The sequence below is a fragment of the Neolamprologus brichardi genome, chromosome 11 (assembly GCF_056152115.1).
Source record: "Neolamprologus brichardi isolate AB-2024 chromosome 11, ASM5615211v1, whole genome shotgun sequence".
Classification (NCBI taxonomy): Eukaryota; Metazoa; Chordata; class Actinopteri; order Cichliformes; family Cichlidae; genus Neolamprologus; species Neolamprologus brichardi.
The window spans coordinates 19,632,684-19,656,889 of NC_142114.1; the positions used below are offsets into that span (position 1 = coordinate 19,632,684).

General features: G+C 38.3%; 1 protein-coding gene across 4 annotated transcripts in view; it reads left to right on the forward strand.

Annotated features, from left to right (window-relative positions):
- Positions 1-1,601: 1,601 nt before the first annotated feature.
- Positions 1,602-24,206, forward strand: part of arhgef1 (Rho guanine nucleotide exchange factor 1) — a 40,005-nt gene continuing 17,400 nt past the window's right edge. The window contains exons 1-6 of one of the 4 annotated variants that reach the window (XM_087848288.1): positions 1,602-1,873; positions 20,418-20,504; positions 20,614-20,727; positions 21,752-21,850; positions 22,985-23,027; positions 23,138-23,243. In XM_087848288.1, coding sequence (XP_087704414.1) covers positions 20,454-20,504; positions 20,614-20,727; positions 21,752-21,850; positions 22,985-23,027; positions 23,138-23,243 — 413 coding nt within the window. In that variant the 5' untranslated portion in view covers positions 1,602-1,873; positions 20,418-20,453. The remainder of the gene's footprint in view (positions 1,874-20,417; positions 20,505-20,613; positions 20,728-21,751; positions 21,851-22,984; positions 23,028-23,137; positions 23,244-24,206) is intronic. The other 3 variants (XM_087848286.1, XM_006808176.3, XM_087848285.1) reach the window with 3 other exon arrangements.

Genomic DNA, 24,206 nt, shown 5'->3' on the forward strand with positions numbered 1-24,206 from the left:
ATTTATAAAGCATTGCGTAATAGCACAAATCATACTGAGGCACTTTCAATGAACCTCATAGTATTACAGAGAGGAATTTATTACTCGCACTTAAGCTCAGTCAGCATGTGAAAAATATTTTAAAGAAAAAACACCTCACTATCAAACAATAAACGTCACTGTGCTTGTGATGATCACTGGTACTCACTAGACAAAACATTTGTAATTGTCATTGTAACTAAATTGTAACTAAATTTGTTTGACAAATACACAAGGAGTGGGGCTGCAGAAATAGAGGGTGAGTCTTTTAGAAAGGCGTGCAACAGAAAATAGTAACATCATCATTAAAGTTCAGATCATTTAATGTATATGTGGCATCCACGTCATGTGTACATCATTTGTCACCAAGCGCTTAGGCCTCACTACTTTTCTACGTTAATCCAGAGAGAGACTAAACTAATTTTCACAGAAGTTTGTCAACCTGGAAAAAGATTTAAAGGTCAAAGAGAATTTATAAGCTGACACAGTACAGGTAAAGACATGTATTATTGATTTGGCGGTCAATTTGGAGACACTATTTGCATCTACAATGTGTTCTTTCAAACTAGTGACACAAAAAATTCCCAAATACACATTTAAGGGTTTATTCTGCTACAATTTTTTTTATTTATGTAACACAGTGCATATTAATCAGACATTATATTTGTATAAGTAAACACTTTATTCATGTTACAAGAAACAGTTGCCTTAATGTAAGAAAAAAACAAATCTTCTAAATCTTTATTGTTAGATATATTTGGAACGTTTACCCTTTTTACCTCAGGGTCAAAAAATCTCAATGTAGAGCAAAATAAATACTTAAATATTCATTCATTCAGTCAGTCATTATATATATATATATATATATATATATATATATATATATATATATATATATATATATATATATATATATATATATATATATATATATATATATATGTCGTTAGGCGTAGATTTGTTGCCTGGTCGTTATTATATTTCTCCACAGTGTGGCGCCAGAAGGCTGGAAAATAAGTGAAGCATCGAGAAAACCAGGGAGGAAAGTTTTTTGAGAGTTCAAGTCTGTAAAATATTAATAATTCATATTAATACTTAATTTCCCGCAGACATAGTTCCTTCAGACATTTCTGATTTCTTAGCTTCGCAGTAGTGGAGATAATTTTTTTCTAAGCAGATACAGAGATTGACACCATCCTACATATCAATAATTTATGCTTTACACTGTCGGTCTTTGTTCAGAACATAATACACATTTTTAGAAAGAAAAAACTGTTTTGTTTTTGCTGCAACATTAATTATAAAAGAAAACTGAAGACGAACGGGTTTAACAGGTTTCATGTAAGTAGCGGACTGGCTAAGTAAACAATAGACAGAGGAAGGGTTTCATTTTGTATTGTGTTAATAACACTTTTTGGGTATCTCGTCTAGATATTTCTAAATGGTAGTAAGCGAATTCGCCCATGTTTACAAAAATATAAAGGGTCCATAAACACCGTGCTAATAAAATTCCCTTGTGTTGCAAAGAGAAGGCTCTCAATGGGGACAGGTTACTGTGTAACACAGTGCGGAAACAAGCCGTTTGTAGGGGTTACTGTTACGTTTTTATATAACATTCAAACCTTAAAACACACATAAATTGACAAAAAGTTATAATATTGCCACTTTTATTTATTGCGTACTCGATAATTTTGAAGCGGTACACTGTAACTTCCCCCCCTCGCGGTTAATCACTCAGGTTTTTTGTATGTGTACTTCCGCGTACAATGTTATTTTTTTCTTCCCACTGACACACGGCAACTTCGAACAGGAAACCTCTTAGACGTCTCGCCTGTCGTTTTCTCTGTATTTACGGGTAAGTACACCATTCATAATGTTCACATACTTGTGAACATTATCACGCTTTTGGACTTTTACGGGTTTCAGTGCTATAGTTTAAGTGGTTTTTGGCTATTTGTTGGCGCTGGCTTCCCCCCCATACAGCCAGAGCGGCAGACGATAGCGTCCGCATACAGGAATGCTGTGCTCGGCTCACTGCACGACATCTCGTCCTCTGCGATCAAAGCCCAGCTGCAGACGGTTTTATTCAGCATTTTGGCCATTTTCAGTAGCACTGGGATAGCCACAGGTTTATTTTGAGAACTTGTTTAACAAAGGCATGGGAGTAACAGGGGAAAGAAAAAAGAAAAGAAAAAAACTTAAGGTAGCAAACTTGTCTTTGTGTATTTTTTGGCAAAGCCATCGAAACTGTCCTCAGTTTCGGTTTAGCCCAAACTAAAAATCACTTTAATATTCTCAAAGGGAGTTATGTTTTGTATTGAGCTAGTCAGTGGGAAGTTTATAGCTTGTGACCTTGAGAATTTTATGAATTTTTATTTTCTTATCTTCTTTGAAATAGTATCTTTATGAAATGTATCATATGGGTAATCTGGTTGTTACAGCTATACAGTGTGAACCTGTGTGTATTTTACCTCATAAATGGTTTTATTATATCCAGCCTGTGATGCAAGGATACACACACATACAAAAAAGACTCTCAGCACATTACAGAGGCTTAGGAAACCACTACCAGATCAATCCCTCTGTTTTCCTCTAATTTATTTGTCGACACTTTTTTCCCACAGCATGAAAAGTAGCATCTGTCTTATCCCTCCCAGTTTTTCCCCCTCCCCCTTTGCTTCCTGTTTCTATATAACTCACTTATCAGATCGGCCTATAGACTGGGGGTCTCAATGCAGACAAAGTTCAATAATTAGTGTCTGTATGTAATTGATTGCCAGTGGTGATGTTTTTTCTCTCACCAAGTGCATTGCCTGTGCAAAACAGGCAACAGTTTCCTGTGCTCACAGGAAACTATAATTACTGTACATCTAGTGGTGCATCTAGTGCAGCTTCAGTATCTCATGCTACCCTAGACAGAGGATGCTAGGGTAGTGACGGCTGTGCATGCCAGTAAGCTGTAAGTTAGTAATTAGTCCTCAAAGAAAAACTGTTGCTTTTAAACAAGTTGTCAGGGCAGTTTGTTATCCAGGCTTTTTTTTTTAAGTCACCAATCATAAGCTCAGTCAAAGCCATCTTAGAATCACCCTAAATTTTGATGATGCTTATTGCCCATTATTTTACTCTGCCTGTGTGGTAAGGGCGTTGGAGCTGGTGGTTTTAGAGACTGTGACTTGTTCCCAGTCAGCCGCTGCACCCCAGAGGCCCCATGTGAAGCAGGCTCTGCCACTTCCTGTTACGCTCTGTTAGACTAGAGGTGCACTGCACTTGTCATCTCTTTCTCTCGCTACATTTTACAAGTGCAGGCTTGTCTGGAGCCCAAAGGCTACCTTCTCTTCCTTTTAAAGGAGTGTTGGCTATTTAATCTGAGTTGCTGCGCTGCTCTCTCCCTCTCTTTCTTCCACTCTCTATTGTTTTAGACCTACATAAACTCAGCCACATCCCCTCTTTCTTAGTGAGGAGGAAGATAAACTCAGGATATCGCTACAGTGAGCCATTTTCAGTTGTTGTTTAGCCTATGTGAGTGATACCAAACAACTGGAATGACGGGTAATGCACTTTCAGTGGAACAGCCAGCAGCTGTCCTAAGGGCTTGGTGGTGTATTGCTAGCACAATAATAATTTACTGTACTTGGGTTCTGACTTCAAAGGGAGCACAGGTATTCTTCTCTGGCTGAAGATAGTCTGACAAACAGTCAGCAGATAATGAGAGATGGAGTGGACTCGCTGCTATTCTCTCTGTGAGTCAGAAATCTCCTGATTCCTCCTGAATGAGCTCACTAGGTGAGGTGGGGTGAAGTTCCAAACAACTATGTGAGATGGTGAACAGGAAGGTGCTCATGCTCTTCCACGTGTGTGACGTGAGTTTTTGTGAAACCACAACATATGACCTCTGATCAAGGCGCAACACTATTGTGTCATTGTAACTACTTCTGCAGTGGTTTGCATGGATCTCTCACAGATTTGTTGGCTGCATAGATATAATGTTGTAGTTTCTTTGCATAGTTTTGTTGTTGTTGTTGTTGTTGTTGTTTTTGCACGGTTGTGAAAATGTACCTGTACCTTTTTGTTGCATTTGCATAAAGAGAAAAAGGAGGCATTTTGCAACATCATATTTTTGTTCTTGGACTTTGCTTGTGTAGCTTTGCGTGATTCACAGTTCAGACTAAAGTCGTGTCGTCTTGTACTGGGCTTCAGTGCAGTCTCTCTCTCTACATCCACCCCTGAGCAACACATTTCAGGACCTATCTATTTCTGACTGTCTTCTGATTGGCAGTCTCTTGCAAACAAATGATTTGAACAGTAGGTGGGTTGGGCTGCAGTGCTTACAGGTTGACCATATTATTAGGGGTTATCAGTGCTCGCTGAAAGGAAATGTTTAGACCAGTCTCACATTGTGAGCTTTTGCCTCCGCTGAATTATTTGCATATATGCTCATGATTAATATGAGCATCCATCATTGTAATGGCGTATATGTGTCAGAAAATAAGAAAGAGCGTAATAGAGAGCGAGCAGTATGTTTCTATGAGTATTTATGGTGCCTATGTGGCCTACATGTGGGAGTTCCCCTTTAATTGAGTAATACATTATTCATGTGTCATTATGGCTTTCCAGCATAGACCAGAATGCATCTGTTCTGGGCTTCTTATGTGTTTTTACTTGGCTTGTCTGGTTTTTTTTCACCTGTTAAGTTCCTTCTTCCCTCTGCTGTCATTTATGTTCTGCTCACACTGCATGTGCTCGAAGTGGATTTGCAACTTATGAGTCATATGTGTGCAGCAGTGATGTCCCGCCGCAAATGAAGCACCCCTTTTGATTTCAAAATGAATGCAGCACGAATCCTTATGAGCTTTCTGACTGATGATAGTTTTTTGTGCAAATTCAGCCTTGTCTCCAGGAGCTTAAGCGTCTCGTATGAAAAAGGGAGAAAATGGAAAGACTTGCATCTATCTGTCCAAATGTGAGTCAGACAGGCTGGCTGGAAGGCCGATGTGACAGGGGGTGAGGGAGTGAAGAAGCAGAGAATGAGCTCTTTCATTTGAGGGTCAGAGTGGAAAAAGCGAGACCAGACTCCACTCTTATGTTTACTCTCGAGGAGTGAAAGATGGTGGGGGCTTGGTGGGGTGAAAGGTCCTCCAGTCAAGTGTGTGGAGACAGTGTGTTGACTGTGTGTTAGCACACAGCTCTTTACAAACAATCACTCATCCTGTGTTATACAATAAGTCATCATTTCCATTGTCATTTTAAATAATGGCAACTTCTATATTTATATTTTGATTACACTGTTCCACTGCTAGTCTACCCTACATAATGTATTACTTTTAACTGTGCTGTTTGGTGCACATTTAGCCTTACAGCTTCATACATGTTCAAGGGAAAAATTAAAAAGGGAAAAAGTGAGAAACCCGAGACAAAGCAAGAGGAGAGGATGAGAGATTCGTCTTTTATGCTGCCTAGGTAGTTGGATAGTTTTCATACACAGAAATGTGGCTCTGAACTTGAAGCATTCCTTGTGAAGTACCGGTACACTGGAAGATTTTTATTGTGACATACCGAAAATAATTCAGATACCTCTCCTAATACATGGAGCTTATTCTTAGAGCTTTATCTATCGACCTTAAAAATAGGCCCCTGATAAAAGTAGTAGCATTGCAACTAAGTGTTCCTATTATTAGGAGTGTTATAGTATAGCATTGTTTATGTTAATTGTAAATATTTAAAAAATGAAATATTAATTTGTTGTTTTGTTAATGACAGAGCCCAACTGATACAGGAGACTGACACCGATATTTAGAGATTTAAAGAATGAGATATTCATTTATATCAGCCAATGTTGTTTTTTTTCTTTCATACACATGAAAGAAACATTTATTTATTCCTTTACACTCTTTCCAACTCTGCCGGGATCAGGTTGTTGTTGTGTTTGTGGTGTTCCAAACACTTGTGTTTCCATCAGCAAAGTTGCCCTTTTGAGGACAAACTATGCAACATCACCTCTTATAACATTACTGAAGGGTGTTTCTTCCATCTCTTATTTACTTTTTAAATTTGAATATATGAGGGTTTTAACATCCACATACCTGTGTTGATTTCATTGACCAATAGTTTTTGTCATTTTTTTCCTGACAATGCAAGACAAGACGATAGCTAAATAAAAACTAATGCACAAAGGCAAAAATTATGATGAAATGTGTCGACACTTTCCTCAACTAATAAAAATGCAACTAAACTAATTTAGCTGTATAGAAAGGCGGGACAAGTTTGAAAGTGATCCAATCAGAAGTAATATCTTTGTGCAGTAAAGTTAGATGCACACATCTGATATGCCGCCAACAAACAAGGTGGCGGTGGGGGCGGAGCTGGTGGTTTCTCAAGAAAACACAGCAAAATGTCAGCGCTTGGGAGGAAGAGCAGAAATTTCACAGCTGATGTGAAGGGAAAGATGATGCTTTGTAAACTGAGTGGAGCCACTGTCCACTTTAGTCAAAAGGTTATGACTAAAACTAAATAAAAAAAAAAAACTGTCAAAATTAACACTGCTAGATTAGCAAAAGTTAAAATCATTGGAGTGCATCGGCCGACTGATACATTGGTGGCTCTATACATGCAGCTCTAGTTAATAACACAGAGCTGTGGGGCTCTTTAGTTATATCTTAACTAAACCAGCCCCAATGACTAGCTAACCATTGTATCTGGTTGTATTTTCACAATTCACATTTTTGCTTTTTGTAGCTTTTAAAATTTCCTTCATTTATTGTGATATCATCATCATTCATTCCTTTGGCTGTGTTTACAATATGGTAAAAATCTTTGGAGACAGGTCAATTTTCAGTAATGAATAATTCAATAATCAGTTTAATGTATGGTCTATAAAAATTTAAAAAGAAGTGCATTATTTCACTATGGTTGGCAGCTTTGAGGGTGCTCTTTATACTGTGCTCCAGTTTTTCCATCTAGTGTTTCCATTTTTAACTGCAGTCCTAGCAGTGAAAAATGGAAACCTTTCTCCAAAGTTGGAGTTGATGTATTTCAAAGGTTATTTTGCCAGCAGTCTTTTAATGTAAGAGCTCTGTATAGTGAGGGAATCGGATCAAAATATGACCCAAGTTACACTTTTTTAGAGGTAGCATACAGCATGAGATAATCCACTAAATATCCAGTCGCAGTTCTGCAGATTCTTCCATTTGGTTTAGACAAGGGCATTGGTTGTGAGGATCATAGCACACCAGACAACCATTTTCTCATTGCGGTTCACCAGAAAATTTACCTATGCCAGTCTCACATTGGTTCAGTTGGACATCACACAAGCTTCTTACTAGGGAACTAACGTTAGTTGGGTAATGTTTAGAAAGGTTCAAGGCTACAGTGCATATGTGAAAGAAGGAAAATATTTGTGTTGGCAAAATTAGAGCCAGTGAATATTGGCATCTGTGTCTTAAAAAAAGGCACAAGAACCAGAATCTCTAGCTGAATGACTTGTAACTAATTTGGAGACTGGATTTTGAAAAGAAAGAAGACTGTGGGGATATTTGCAGTCCTGCTGCACTCTTTTCATTTTTTTTCTTTTTCTTTTTTTTTAAACTGCAGCCACACTTTGAGAAATATTATTTCTCAACATGTGTATTTCATTACTTGGAATGCTACTGGCTATAGCCTCCCAAATGTATTGTCAGTCAGTGTTTGCTTTAAGTTTTTGAAGCTTTGATTCACACTAGAGTTAAGATTTGAGATAAAAAATGGGTTATATTGATAACTGTCAATAATAGTGACATATCAATTCACACTTGAATAACTGTGTTCTTTGAAAAATGTTGCATTGCCAACCATGAGAATGATGTTTGGAGCATCCTGAACCAAGGTGCGCCTGTGTGCAAGTACACAAGCATTTTTTGGCAATGTTAACCTCAGAAGCTTTGAATCTGGGCAGGCTAAATTCCTTCCAGAAATATTCATCCTGTTCCCTGGCATTTTTGGCTTTGTTTGGTATGGTCTTAAAATCAGCAGCAAACGAACCTACAGTGGACACACTAATGCACGCAACAGACTTGTGAATTAGTCGGGAGTTGTTTTGGTCCGAAAATGCTAATCAGAGATGTCTGTGTTTGGTTTTTAGCAATTACTGCTCCACACACACACACACACACACACACACACACATGGAAGCAGTTAGGACAAGCTGGAGGTTCACTGTGAGCTGCCAATCCATGCCAGTCGATTTGCCTCAGCCTATCAACTGTTTCCATGAAGCCAGTGACCTCTATATGGGGATAAGGCGAGAGAGAGGGGATGGGGGCGTTTTTGGCTTGGAGTTGAGGGTTATGAGAGTAGGAAAGTGAAGTATGCTTTAGCTCTGAGGAGCGACAAGAAAATGAATCAAACGTCTGTTAAGCCTTCATGAATATGTGTGCATGAGGACATGGAGGGGAGGTTGTAGCTCTCGTTATATGGGATACCTTGTTAACCTCTTTAAACTAACAAACACTGAGCAGTATTGCGCTGAGAGTTGGTTGGGGGGATTCGGTCCAGCATCATTAAAAACCTCTGAATCTGCTCAACTAAAACCATATGAAAAGAAGGTCATTGATTCTTTGCAGAGGTTTTGTGCAGATAAAGGCCACTGGACTGTTGCAACAGTCCAGTAGCCAATGTAGGATCCTGTGAAGCAATGAAGAAAAAAATCTGCCTGTGCTTTGCCCGCTCTGTTGGCCATAATCTTATTTTAGCCACTACGTAATGGTTGTTGAATTACATAATTGACCCTTGTCTACCAGCTATGAATGCACTGGCTGTTTTAGAAGTGAGTGTAAAAGGGGCCACTTTGTTTAACGCCAGAGGTAGAGGAGAAGGAGAAGAAAGTAATATATACTTAGAGAGATGAAAGTCACAGAGGGGAAAAAAATGAATGGTAGACGAAGGCTGTGGTAATGCAGAGGAGGAGAAAAGGCAGTCTCTTACCTCTTCAGTGCTGATGAGCCACTCCCTTATTGCGCATGCACTGATACACCGACTTCCCCTGTGCATGCACGCTGCTGTGCAACACAATTATGTCACAGGTAGCCTTTTTTTGTTTTTTGCTCATTCCCTGCCTAGTGACAAGGTTTCAAGGATAACTTTGCCCTCATGTAATGCTCAGACTTCTGTTCTGTTGCCCTTTTATCTCACGCAACATTCATGATGTGACATTCAGTCACATCAGGACTACTTATCCTGAAATGTCTTATCGCTGAGAATATGACTTTTAATCAGATATGTTTGTTTCCTATGTCTTTGAGCTGATCTCTGCAGGAGTAATGCCCATGAGTCATACAAATTAAATAACATTCTTTTTGTACTGCACTGAGGCATTTTACACCTCACACGTGTTCTGCTCAAACCCTGCTCCTTCCTTCCAGCCCACTAACACACAGCCTTTCAGTGCATGTGCATTTAGCCCTGCACTTTTTCATACTTGTTGATGTTCGATTTATATGCCATCATGTCCATAGGTTTGAACCTGATGTGGTTGGAATGCAAACTTTATGTTTTAATTCAAGGCTTGCGTTGGTTAGATGCTGGGAAAGGATTAGTGATCCTCCATTTCAGTTGTCATCTGTGGTCTTTCATGCTGTTTGGTGTTGCTGAGATGGCCAGTGCATTCCTTCTATTTAAGAATGTACCAGATTGTTGATATGGCCACTCCCCAAGTTTTTGTTATCTCTCTGATAGGTTTATTTTGTTTCTTCAGCCTAATGACAGCCTCCCTCACTTTCATCAACATCGCTTTGAGAGTTTCGGTAAAAAGATGCCAAATACAAGTTGAATCAACTCCAGATCTTTTGTCAGCTGGCCATGGCTTGTAAGTTAGATGTCCAATTACTTTTGAGCCTATAAAAATAGGGCTTATATATATAAAAATGTGTATAATTCCTATACATGCGATACTTTTGTTAAACACCTAAATTTCAAGCTGAAGGTCTGCACTTCAATCAAATCTTAACTGTTTGATTTTTAAATCAACTGTGATGGTGCACAGACACAAAATTACAAAAGAATGTGTCCAAATTCCTATGGATCTTACTGTGACCTTTTTGTGACCACAGGATGCTTATTAAGTATAAAGATGTATAAACACAACATTTATGTGTTGCCACATCAATTTTGTGCTGGCTAAACATTCAAAGATAATGTGATGATGAGCTGAAAGACTTTAAAAATGTTGAGTTATTTTCTTTATAGAGCCGGCTGTCGGCTAAGTTGTTAATCTAAACATCTGTGTGGACTTGACATCCCAACACACAGCACATGTTCTACAGTCAAGAGTTCCCTTTGGTTTTGTTTATCCTGAGGTGCTAGCTTACTGTCAGCTCTGCCAGCTGCAGCTAAAACCATTTGGTCAAGGTTGGAAGAATCTAGTGTGCGTGCTTGTTTATACTTGCTGAAGAGCAGATGTATACTCTGTAGGCCTTCAGGTGCAGGGCCATGCTCTTAACAGTGTTTCTCAGTACTTACATGCTTGCTACTCTTTCCAGGGTGTTTCACATTTATGTTTCCATTGCCTGTTTTCTCTGTTTTTCCATCGTTGCAGCCTTGTTCTTAATTTCCTGTTGAAGTGTGTCCCTTCTTTTTTTTTTTTTTTTTTTTTTTTTATTTCTGCTCTACACTCCCTCTCCTCCTCCACCTTCACCTCCTTCCTTACCCAGACCACTGGTTTTACTTCTTCTGTCTTCCATAAGGTCAGTATAAACTATATACTGGTGCTTATAGCCACAGTTTGTTTTTTGTTTTGTTTTGTTTTTTGCTTTCTTAGTTATTCAAGAGCTTTAGATTCCAAGATCACTAAAACAGGATATATGTAATACATATAATCATTTTTTGGGAGTTTTCTTTTAACATGTGTGTAGTTAACAAAAGAAAAATCCACTGAAGCCATGTCTGCTCTTTAAACAGTTAAATGGTTGTGCTGCATAAGTGGGTACATTTGAAGAATGTGCAACTTATTAAATAATTTTTTATATCCGGCCAATTTTACATTTTGATAAGCAAGCCGCTACCTTTGTTATGTGGCCACATTTGGCCTTAAGTGTTAACCACAAGAGATGACTAGACTTAATACAGGAAAGTCAGGTTACCAGTTTTAGATGTCAGGCTTTTGTTGGTAGCAGCGTTGTGATATAACAACTACTGGAAAGTCCAAACTTGACTTTTTGCACAGTAGATTTAACAAAATGCAGCCACACTGCTGTCTTATTTGATGTGGCGTCAGTTTGGAGCCAAGTCTAAGCAAATTTTCAGAAAATGTAATCAAGCTAGTTTTCATAATAAGGTTTGAGTAAGTCCACAGTTGTGAAAACTTGGGAGTGTTCTTCAGAAGCAGCTTGTTTCTCCTGCTGCTCAATAGAGGTGGGAATCACCATACATCCCACGATATGATATTATCACAATACTTAACGCACGATACGATATTATTGCAATTTTTTAAAAATATTTTGCGATATTCAGATTCTGTACATAAAGGTAAACTTTATCAATATTCATTTTATCTAATATCAAAGTCTCACACTCAGTCTTTCTCTCATTTCAGTCAGTTTTATTGTTGACAAACTGAACGGTTTGTATTACAGTCTAGTCCAACTTAACTGAACGCAACCATCTGGTACAATTATAGCTATTCTGAACTATGCAGTTTATGAAAACTATGCAGCCCCTTCAGCAACTGAAGAATTTGAAAGTAAATTAAAACAAAATATAATTTTATATTAAATAAAAAAGTTTTAAACTTAATTAAAATAAAACATGTCTTAAATTAAAATAAGTAAACTGTCATGTTTATTGCTGCCAAAAAAAAGTTAAACACATTTGGACAGTGAAGGAATGTCAGGATTCTTGCTCAGAAAAAGGATCAACAGGCTCTGAAGTCAAAGCACAAAAACCTTTTTTGTAACAAAATATCGATTTCTGCTGTCCCTGTATCGATACATTATTAGCAAACAAAATATCACGATACTACACAGTATCGATTTTTTCCCCCACCCCTACTGCTCAATAGGGATGGGTATCGAAAACCGGTTCTTGTTGAGAACCGGTTCCCACTGTTTCAAATCCTTGGAATTGTTTGCCATTTTTGCAAACGATTTCCTTATCATTCCAGTTGCCCCAAATGACGTCACCACGTTGCGGAGCGTCATTTACCTGGCAGGAAACACGGCGCCTAAGCGGCTCAAACACTAAAAAGTTTGATTATACTTTACAAGAACGGATGACAACAGGGCAACTTGCAATACTTGCAAAGTAGATATTTCTTTTAAGGAAACACTACGAATATGCAAAAGCATTTGCTCACAAAACACACGATGACCTTAAATGAATGTCGTGTTTTTAATTCCGCTCCGGACTCGTGAATCTCAACCCAGCAGCAGCGGTAACGTTTGCACGTCCTCTCCCTTTAATGCGGCAGGTAAATAATCAACTAACAGTGCATATTATGTTAGCGCAATCTGCCTTATTACAAAACCTGCTATTACTGTGCATTTAGGTGACCATGATGAGAGAGACAGACAGAGTCTGGCTGGCTCAGATGCTGGCAGTTCTCGCTGCAGTCTACCGGTAGCGTCTCCTTTCAGGCCAGGATAGACGAATGTCACCGAGCAGTGACTAAGTTTGTGGTAAAAGGCTTGCACCCATTTGCCACAGCAGATGCCCCCGATTTTCAGTAAGTGAATGTGTTTAATTGTAGCCAGGGACATCACTGGATATTCTTGTGTAATTGCTACAGAATAATTTATGTTATACTTTGTTATTGCTACAGAAGAATATTTATTTTATTATTTTACATTTACAATTTTTTTCCCCGGGGACCCTGTGACACCCCATTGAAGAGCCGTAGGCTGTGGATCTCTTAAGATCACACTGCTGTAAGGCCATGTTACTCCTAAATTTCTATCTTGTTCAAAGAGAAGATATAAAACAAAGTTCTAAGCTAATTGACCTTAGTGTTTTCCTTTTAAAAAAAAAAAAAAAGAATCGATAAGAGAATCGATAAAGAATCGAATCGTTAAACAGAATCGAAAATGGAATCGGAATTGTGAAAATCTTATCAATACCCATCCCTACTGCTCAATGAGTTAGTCATGAAAAGCTATTGTAGCAGTGCCTGCTATTGTCTCGCCAATGGGAATTTAATTGGATGAGAGTATATTGACCAAACAATCAACCAGATTTTGAGATCACAGTCTGATATGTCTAAGTGTCTTATCTAGCTTTTATTTTAAATATATATAATGTTGGAAAAGAATATTTTGAATATGTTTTAGCTGCAAGTCAGAGCACAATGTGTAGCCAGGCCCTGTAATTTAAGGCCATTTGCCCCTGTTCACACCATTATCATTTGAGTTCTGTTCCTCATTTGTTCAACACTGGGTTTCATTTATGCACTGCATTAACTTCCCATGTGAACTAAGAGATGAGTGGGACCAGAGGTTTGTTTGATTCAGTTTTGACAACCATGTTTCATGCGGAAACACTTGTGGGCACCAACTTTTTTTTTTTTTCTCAAAATGTCTCACTCATTCTCATCTCCTTTCTGTCTCGCTTTCTCTCTCTCTGCCTCTGATAGGTCATACAGGAAATGGTTCTGATAGCTTCCTGAGGAAATTACACCCACTTCCTGTCTGTGTGCCTCCCCATTTGCCACCTTGTCCATTTTTTTCCCCAAGTCTTTTCTCAGGCTCCTCAAGGATCAACCACTGGGGGAGTGGAGGAGCAGCAATACTGCTAGAAATCCCCCAGTCAGTGCTAATGAGGTTGAGGCCTGATGAGCAAGCCAGATAAACCATACAGCAGTAGAAACACAGCAGGCAATGGCCATTAGCTGTTGGGTTATTTTTGGATGCTACCCTCATAGCATATAGAGAACAGGACACAGCCTATTGTGACCAAGTATAAGAAGGGAGCAGTGACCTATGCGTATACAATGGATTCTGTAGCCAGGTGCACCAAGTAATTGTAAACAAGTCTACATCTATCTAAATTTAGTGTTTTCAGTACAGGATGTATGTGTCTACATCAACTGATTCCTCACAAATTTCTCATATTTTTATGAGAAATTTTTTTATTTAGAATGATTTCTTACTCTATCAGTTATTTACTTACCTATTCCAACTTGAGAGCCACTTGCTCACACTTCCTTTTTTTTCCTCTCTCACAATCTCTTGGGTGGTTCAGTTTGACTTTTAAAGCACTTTCAAAATATCAGCAAACCCTTGACCTTGTGTGAAAACCTTTTCTAATCTCTCTGATTAAGAACTTCAAATTTGACATCACCAATGGGGCAGACTAGCAGTGTGGTTTGTTGCATAAATTTGAAATCTTTTACTGCAATAGTTCAACATTTTTTTTAAACTAAAACATGAAAAGAAAAGAAGGGATCCTAAAGTTCCCCTCAAGACAAAAGTGTATTTTGTTTATTGTTACATCACATTTGACCTCCATTGTGTTCGAGGAAGCATGCTAAAGTTTTACTCCATTAAGCGGTTTTCATTTTCAATTTCTAAGGAGACAAAACTGTGATCAAACCAAATGTGTAAGGATGATTTTGTGATAGCATAACTAGTTTGCGGCATGGTTTGGGGTGACCTCTTAAGCTCTGTAAATAAATGTCTGCATAATATTATGTTAACATAATGTTGCGGTGGAGATTGCTCCTGTGGTTCAGTAAGCTGAATGTGTTTTTTCTTTGGATAATGAACCTTTTACTTCTTGGTTTTAAAAATGTTGCCATGCCATTTCTCCTCTGCGGTGCATCATTTAAACTTATTTATAACACAGGGGTCTGACAGCCACTGCCATGTGGTTGCAGGAGTTTGATTGACAGGTGCAAGCCCCTCCAATAGCGGTATGGCTGCCGAAGATGCAGATTTTGGGGTGATGTCACAGTTTGACGACTCCACTCTTCTTGGTCATAGGAGTTGTGCTAAAAAGCTCATTGTTTTAATGTTTTGCAAGTGAATGTGGGGTTTACATGAGAGCTGATGCAAGTTTTCTCATGCTGCAGCAAAACCTTGGTGACCTGGTGGAAATATAAAATGTTAAACTGTGCAAGCTGGTTGCTGCTTTTTTTTCTCCCATCTTTTTTTCCAATTTGAAGTGTTAGACCTCTGCATGGTCTGAGATGAAGAGGAATGCTTTGTAAAGACCAGCTGTCAGAGAGCACACACACAAACACACAAGTTTACCAGCAGCTCTCTACAATAACATAGGAATGGCCCCCTCCCATATACGTGCTAGGTCCTAATGCACACACATACACACACACAAAGGCACGTACGCTTGATGGCTATCATTAGATTGATGCCACCTGACACTTAGTTAGTACTGGAATGTGATGGAAGGGAGGGGTGGTGGGCAGCTGCCGACTTAGGAGCACCGGACCTGATCTCCGGCTTCTGGGACGCTCTGTTCAAAAACTCACACCCTTCCTTTTTTTCCCCTTAGCAACGTCTGTATCAGACTGGAAAGACGCTTGCAGCCTAGAGCTTATGCCAGTTATCCTGTAATGTATGTGATGGGCAGAGGATCTGGTTATTGCTCAAGACCCAGACTGTATCCATCTGTTGTCTGAATTGTACCATATGCTGGAATGCACCACTTGGCTCATTCTGGTCAGAGGAGTCCCTTCATAGTCCTAACCCTGCAATTAGCTTCCCCTCTGCCTACCCCAATTTGTCTTCCAAAGTGTGAACTTGTACTGCAGCTCCTCTGAAATCAACCAAGACATAGCAATAACAAAGGCTCAGATTTCGCTGTCCTGTAATAAGGAGACTGAAATGCTGAGAATATTGTACTGTCAACTTTTTGCCCCGATCAAGTGTCTATAAAGGGTAAGTGTCCACATGAAGGTGGTCACTAGCTCTATAAAGAAGTTAAGAGTTTCACAGTCTACCTATCAGGGTGTTCAGATGAAAGTGGTGTCGGCAGCATATGGCATAAGCATAACAGGCAACAGATTGATTTTACAAAGAAAAAAAAAACTAAAGTATTAGAAAATTAAGAGGGTTAACCTATAATACAGTCTGAAAGCAACACAGAATCTACAAATACAGCATTGTGACTGTGCTGTACACTAGTACCAGTATTAAAAGCATTTTATGAATGTTTATATTATTTAAACATTTAGTCAATAATAATGGGGGAAACTACTATAAATAACAACTGCTATAGCTACTACACCAGTATAGTAAGTTTGTGCACTTTAAGACAGTTGTAGGCTCATTTTTTCAGCTGAAACTCCAGTGGGGTTTAATGGTCAGAGACTAAGTAAAGAATAAATATAAAATCTAATTCAAACAATTACTTGGTATATGTGAACTTTAGAACCTCTTACTGTACACTGAGCTCCATGGATCTTACAGGATTGCTGATGCAATTTTCTGGTGAATTGACTGGTTAGTAGACATTCATTTTGTACCTGTAAGCGCTGCATAAGTTACCATAGCAATGTACCCCGTTTTAAAAGTTGACCACTTTCATAGCACTGAAAACACAGCATTAGTAATGGAGTTACCTGGTTAAGCCCAAATCCTACTTCCTATTATGACCCTCTGGACATATACATAATACAGTAGCAACTTGTCCATAATAGCCTTTATAATAGGTATTACTACTGATTAAATAAATTAAGCTAATTATTTCTGGTTACTTTTGGTTAAACTCAATAGGAATGACCAAAATTGTTCAGGAGTTCTGGGCACTTTTTGCCAAACAGAAGTAATCAGAAGTCAATAGGAATGGCTAAGTTTGCCCAGGATTTTCTTTCTCAGTTCAGTTTCTGTTCTCACGCACCTATTGTTAAAACTTGAGTGTGTTAAGAAACGTCCACAGCATTTTATCTTTCCAGTAAATGGGTAGATATGTTTTTCCAGCACTAATCATTGTCGTTATGGTGTCAGAACTTCTTCAGTGGCATGATAAGGTATCTTTGATGGTCTCACTTTAGTATGGCGTTGGCAGTTGGGTCTATGGGTGTGAAAAAGAGGAGACGTTTCCCTCTGTGTCATGTTTGTGTATGTCCCTGCAGATGTGCGTTCATGGCCCTGGCAGGCCTGTGTCTCTCTGTTTGGCTAACCCCTCCTACGCATGTTGCTCCAACGCTGGCCTTTCTCAACCTGCAGCCCACTGGAAATGGCCATGAATGAACACATTCTCTCACTTTCTGCCTGTCTCCCAGTTTCACTTTCTGCCTGTTTGCAATCTTACCCACTGTTTCACTCCCTCACTTTACCAGAGCTCACGGTGACTTTCATGTCTTTCTCACCCCACTTATCTTCTATTGAACACATACACTGAAATCAGGCCATAAATCAAATAATGATCATCTGCACAGTCACATGTCCTTATAAACTCTAACCACTAAGTGAGTTATTTGTTCCTACTTAACAGACAACATGCAAAACCGCATATGTGAGCAAGTTTACAATGGCACAAAAGTGTACTTAAAGTATGAAAAGACACTGAGAAACTCTGTGGACTTTATGAATCTTTTTTTTTTTTTAGAAGAAACTAATATAGTGAGTTTATCAAATATCTTACAAATTACAATTTATGTAACTACACTGATGTAATAATCCTGAGAATTTAATATTGCTATAACAGGATCTTCTTGTCTACACTGGTTAAAAAATAGTAAAGGTACAATTACCGCAGTATAAATGGCGATGCAAAGCTGAATAGCTGACACCTTTTCATAGTTTGCACTGTATACAGATTATAATAGGAAACTTGCTGTAAAGAGCACAACACTTATCCAAATCTGACTGTCTTTAGTCTTGACTCTGGGCTAGAATAGAATATGAAGCTCTGTATTATTAGTCCCTCCTACACTAAATACATACAGGTACTGTGCTATTTAAACAAAATTAAATTGAAAAGAATGAATGTAAATGAGTCCTTATACTAAAGAGGTGCTATGAAACGTTCAAATATGCTTCTTGCTAACATTTGGTCATGACTTTCTCTTCTTTTTCCCCCTCCTATGTTTTTAAGATGAATCAGTTTTTACCCATTTTGTCTCTGTACTCACTGTGCCTTGTGTTCTCACCTAACACTACAGTGCAGCTTTTTAACGTGTGTTTGTGTGACTGTGTGTATGTAATTGGGTGTTCCCTGGTGGCGGCTCTGGGTCTGCAACCTTCAGAGGACTGAATACAAGGGCTGTGTGTTGTTTGTGTGTTTTGGGGAAGAGGAAATGGTTTTGGCTGTAAAAGGGTGCGGCTAATTTGATGTACTTTTTCCCATTCATCATTTTCTAAAGCAAAAATTTGAATAAACCTTTTATTTCCAATTACTTGAGCTGCATTTTTAGACCTGAAGAGCTTGTGTCCCATCTAGAGGAGAGATTTCTGCAGAATGTTTTTACTGAACCCAACACAAGTCTGGAAAAATAAGGGACAAAATCTGGACACACTTCAGAGAATGTGATATTTTCCAATGCATGTTATACCCCAGGGAGAATTGAAGGAAGAAGTAGAATCCAAGGAAATCTCTCTAAAAAAATAAAAAAGGAACAAGGTTGAAAACCAATATTTAAAGCCTGTTATCTTCAAGTCATCAGCCAGCACTGCATTGCAAACAGCAGTATAAATCACTGTGTGGACTCCAGAATTCTTCCTAAACCTATCATCAGTTTGTCACAGGGTCCATAATTGCCTATTAAATAAATTAAAGGTTCACTTAAGAAAAGTGGGAAAACTTGAACCCATACCCTGGGTTTAAGAGTAGATGGCCATATAGTTTCTCAGTAGATGGTTCAAAGGCCTCTATCCATAATGGTACTACATGGGAGATGCAACAAGGCATGGCTGTCTTATTCATCTATAAAGGCCCCATCAATGCTAATGTATACATGTTTTGCAGCAGCATATGCCACCATCCATATGATGTCTTTTTCAAGAAAGGCCTTTCCTATTTCAGCAGGGCAACATTCAGTTCATGTTACAACAGCACTGGTCTATGGAGGGAAGAAACCCTGGTGCTAAACTGGACTATGTTTTCTTATTGAGTAATAATCGTAAAACAATTCCCCTCAATTCCCAAAAGGTTGAGTGTGGTTATAAAGGTACTCACTGTAAACTCATAAGTTCAAAATGGTTACAGCCTCACCAAAATTTGAAATTCCCCCTTGTGGGACTAATAAAGGTATATCAAATCAAACCAAGTCAAATCAAATGTAAAGCATCCCTCACTCATTATGAGCCAACCAGCTGACACACAGATGGATATGTATAAGTAGCTGCTCTCCACATTTGTGCAAACGGATAGTAAAGATCAACTTACTAACTTAGTTCCAAAAAGACAACTATATGTGATTAGCTGTCTATCAAATTGTTACCTGGGGCGCCTCTAAATGGATTTCCTAAACTTTTTGGTGCTGGACTCTAGAGATAAGTTTTTGTTCTCATGTCCATACCTATAGTAAGTTTCAGAATCACGTTTAACATCTTGATCCATACTTAATAATCCAGTTAAAGTAAATCCCAGAAAGATGATTGTGTTCATCATTGTATTTTGATTGTTATGCAACTGTACTGTTTATAAGGTTGGAGAAACCTGCAGTGAGCTGAGACTGAAGAAGTCAGTGATGAAACATTCTCCCACAGTGCCTCCAGATGAACCGAATCAACTTTCTGGGAATCACCAGTTAACGAAACTTGTATATTTAAACACAAACTTCACACAAAACAGGAAGTTTTAACCCAGAACGTCTTAGAGTAAGGCAGCAGTACTAACCACTAACCACACCTATCTTGTCTAATATACTTTTTTTTTTTTTTTAATTTGTGTTACGATGGTGGCTATATCAACACAGCCTCATAAAGCATTGTCTTCTAGTCATTTAAAATTTTAAATCAAATTCAGAAATACAGTTAGCAATAGTTCCTTATAAAAGAAGTAGTAAGGACATTGGTAAGCATACCCCAGCTTTTCATTTAGCAGGTATTAAATTTAAAATGAACAGATCTTCTTTAAAAACATTTATAAATTTTTTATTTAATAGCACTCATTGTTAGTGAAAAATAAATAATGCATTGAATTTTTGTGACTTTCTTGGATTGTATGAATGGGATTCTACTTAAAGCAGGTCTCTGCTTCTAATACAAGGACCCCACAACTATTATGGCCCATCAGGATTGTCTCGATCTCTCTCCAGAAGGCTGGTTTAGAAGCTGTGACATTTTTCCCCATCTTTCTGCTTGAACTTGTAGAACACTGGGAAAGTTCACTGTGTGTAAACTGTCATCTGGCTTTATGTCTGGCTCTGCTCAGTGGGAGCCTAGGACGTCAAAGAGATACCCTACCACTTCAAAGTATAGCACATAACTTTTGCTAATTGTTTTGTTTTCTTCCCCTCCCTGCCTCTTTCTCCATAGCAGGGTGTGTCTGGACCTCAGTGCTCTAACCCAGCCATGAGCATCATCGGGGCTGAGGATGAGGATTTTGAAAACGATCTGAATGAGGTGAGTGCAGAAAACAGTGGCACATGAAGGACTGATTGTTACTTGATCATCATATCTCAGATAAGTTATTCCATCTCCTTTTACACCTATTTATTTTTGTCTGTCTCAGTACGTGGAGGACCGGTCCAACACCTTTGACCACATAGAGCAGTTGAAGAGTCGGCCGACCCACCTGCTGGTTTTCCTGCAACATGTCATTCTGCAGTTTGACCCTGCTCCCCTGGTGAGAACTCACATTATGCAAGATCCACTACAGCCAACAAGCTATATGAAACTGAGATAACACAAGCTTCCACAGAGCAGCTACTGTTAACAGATATTTTTACAAAGTTAGTGACAATAATGATGAGTAATTCTAAATGTAGAGTTAGTATATCACCTTTTAGATATGATCTAATCATGAAATCCATTTCATAATAGTCATCAGTTTCTGTCTGGCTTGTGTGAAACACATGAAACGGCTATTTTGATGTCCACCGTACCTCAGTGTGGATTAAGACTGTTTTACCTATGAGTCCAATTTTATTTTTCAGAGTTAATATTTGGATTTAGGATAAAGGTTAGGGATAAAGGTTAGAATTAGTTGTTGGTTGGGGTTAAATTGGAGACCATGGAATGCATAATACCGATGAGTAACCCCCATGGGAATAGTGAAAAAGGTTTGTTTGAGTGTGTATGTCAGTGCTGATCAAAGGCATGCCTGTCCTTTTCCCTTTATTCTGCATGCAGAGAACATGACCCACCCAGGTACTGTTACACCTTTCACACCCACGATGTCCTCCATCACCCCCCTGCTTTTCCCTCATGTTTGTCACGACATGAGTAGTGTAGTCTGTTTACAAAATATTTTTAATTCTGCAGCATTTAAGAAAATGTGGTTTGCATCAGTGGTTGCGTGCTCAATTTGCTTTGGGGTTATAGTGCGTCCACTAGACAAATGCCGGTTGGGGTATGTGCATGATAATCTCTGGAGGGGACAATAACTACTTTATGGGATACTGTCATTAGGATTCAACTATTAAATTGATTTCACTCATTTTGTGTTAGACATGTAAGCACACTGAGTCAAACTGAAGTTAGGTTTTTATGTCTGGCATGCCTTTATGTGATGTAGGTGTTTGTGATCTTTAGTGGTCATGTCAAATAAAATTGTGACAGCTGTGGTCATAAATTGGCACAAGTAGTTATTTTAAAAGATTTTGGAGCTATTCAGTACTAAATAAAATTGTCTTTTTCCCAATTGTCAGCTCTGTTACCTCCATGCTGAGCTCTTCAAAAACCTCAGTGCCAAAGAGACCAAAAAGCAGTTTGGGGATTTTTACACAACCTTCTTGGACAAGGGTGCAGTAAGTAGCAGACTACTCAACATTTCTGTCTTTTTTAAAGCCGTCTCGATTATCAAAAATTGGCCCAAATGTTTACACCTTTCATAGCCAAAAAAGAGATAATGATGTAAAGCTTGAAACATTAAATTTGTTGCAGACTTCATGCAAAAAACACAGAAGTCACTCTGATAATTAAATACAAAGTATTTTATACTCTTTGTACTCTTTATCTTATCTGTCCTTATTTACCTTTTGCTTTAAATGGAGTTCTAATTGCACTGTAAAAAAAAATTGATAACCACTAAAATGATTTCTTCCCTCAGGTTCTTTTGGCTCATGGCCTGGATGATCAAACTATCAACGTTCTGCTTGTATGATTTGAAATATGCCCATAATAACAGACTGTAGGGTTGGCTCCCTGTCTATGTATTTTTTAGATCATTGATATTCCCTTAATTCTTAGCTTTAAACTTATATTTGAGCTTCTTAACTTCAAGGTTAGTAAGACAAAAATAGCCTTTGTATGATCAGTACAATATTGTGTTTTATTTTTCTAAAATTATGAATTTACTGAGCTGCTCAGCTCAATAAATAAGGTGAACTTATGAGAGAGGAATCCATTGTTTTTGTTTGCTTTGTCTGTACAGTATCTGTCTTGCACACCTGGCCCACATTACTGTCTGTTATATTTGCTCCTCAGAGCTCATGCACTGTACATGTCTATCAGTTGAGTCAAACTCCCTGCCAGCCCGTACAGCCTCACAGCTTCCTGTCAAGATCGTGGGAAAGCCCTGTAGAAGGAATCATCTTCGCTCAGTCCCTCCTTTTTTCAGGGTGAAAAAAGGAGGGACTGAAAAAAGGAGGTTAACCCTCTGTTAACCTATTGACGTAAAGTTGGCCCATGTGGTTATTTTCATGTCAATGACAGAGCTGACATGAGCACAGAGCATCCCCCTTTGGAGTATCTGTTTTTTCTCTTATCTATATTTCCTGTGTTAAAATGCCACCCTGTGGTGACATCTAGCTACTGCATCACAGTGTTTTACAAAACAAACCGAGAATCCATACTGTCAGTTAGTCTGAATGTTGTCTGAATCGTATCTCATTTTTCTATTTTTCACTCTGTATCTTTTTGTCATTTGCTTCACATTGCAGGTTCTGAAAGTGGCAGTACCAGCTCACGTAAACTCTGAGTTGGGTAAGTTATTTTCCAGTCATGTTTATAGATATAAGTCAGTGCATTGTTGTTTTGTTTCTCTCTAGTTTTTGGCTCACCCTTTCCTTTCTCTTTTCCGTCTTCTACATAAGATCGATCCCGTCTAGATGTGCTCACAGATGATACCCAAAAGCGCTTCGCTCAGGACATTCAGAGCGTCCAAGTTGCTGAAGTGGCCAAACAGTTGGAGGATTTCAGGTGAGAACTCTACTCAGTCTTTACATACTTTACTAAATTGGCAAGTAGTTTATAAATGCACAACAAGCATCTCACAACATGATTAGAACATCCAGGGTTGGGATTAATGGCTGATATGTGATCAGGGACATTCTTGAAACTTTGGTTAATTAATTTTTAAAAAATTACTACAATAATAATTATACTTTTTATTAATCTAAAGGTTGGTGTTGTTGGTGTTTCTCCTCACTAAAAAAAAAAGAAAGCTTCATTTTGATGATCTGTCTTGTTATTGTCTTTGATACATTTTCAGTGAGTTACTTCAAAACAAGCTAAAAAATCATTTTCAAATTTTGGTCTCAAAAATTTCTATTGTTTGTTGTTGGAAATGAGAGTTAAAAGGTGTAACAACACCTATCTGGACACTGAGCTGCTTTAAATTACCATCTCAGTTCTTTTTTCATTGTTAACCCAATAACTACAATTCTGCATTACTCAAGTAACTTGAAACAGTTTTTTAAAGTAATTAGTTGGATTCAACTTCTAGGTCTAAAGCTATTTATGAATGTTAGTATTTGACAACATTCAACAGTTATGTGAACTTAACATTACCGTGCATATCCTGATTGTAGGTATGCAATTTATAAAATCTAGCCCTCCTCCATTTAGAATTGCAACAGTGACTAATACACATTAGTCACTAAAGGGAAGATTAATACAAAACTACCAGTGTTTACACATAAAGATTTCAATATGAAATCTTTATGTGTAAACACTACAAAAGGTTGTCTTGTCTTCACATTTTCTGTTAATGACACCTGTGCTTAGGTAAACGGAAATATGCAGGCCACTCTTTACCAAAATCCATATGAAGCACACTGATCTGATATTTGAGAGTAAGATGACAAAGGAAGGTTGAAGGTCATGGAGAAAAAATGAGTAGGTGATTCTATAATTTAAAAGGTTGCCTAATTTTTTGCCCAT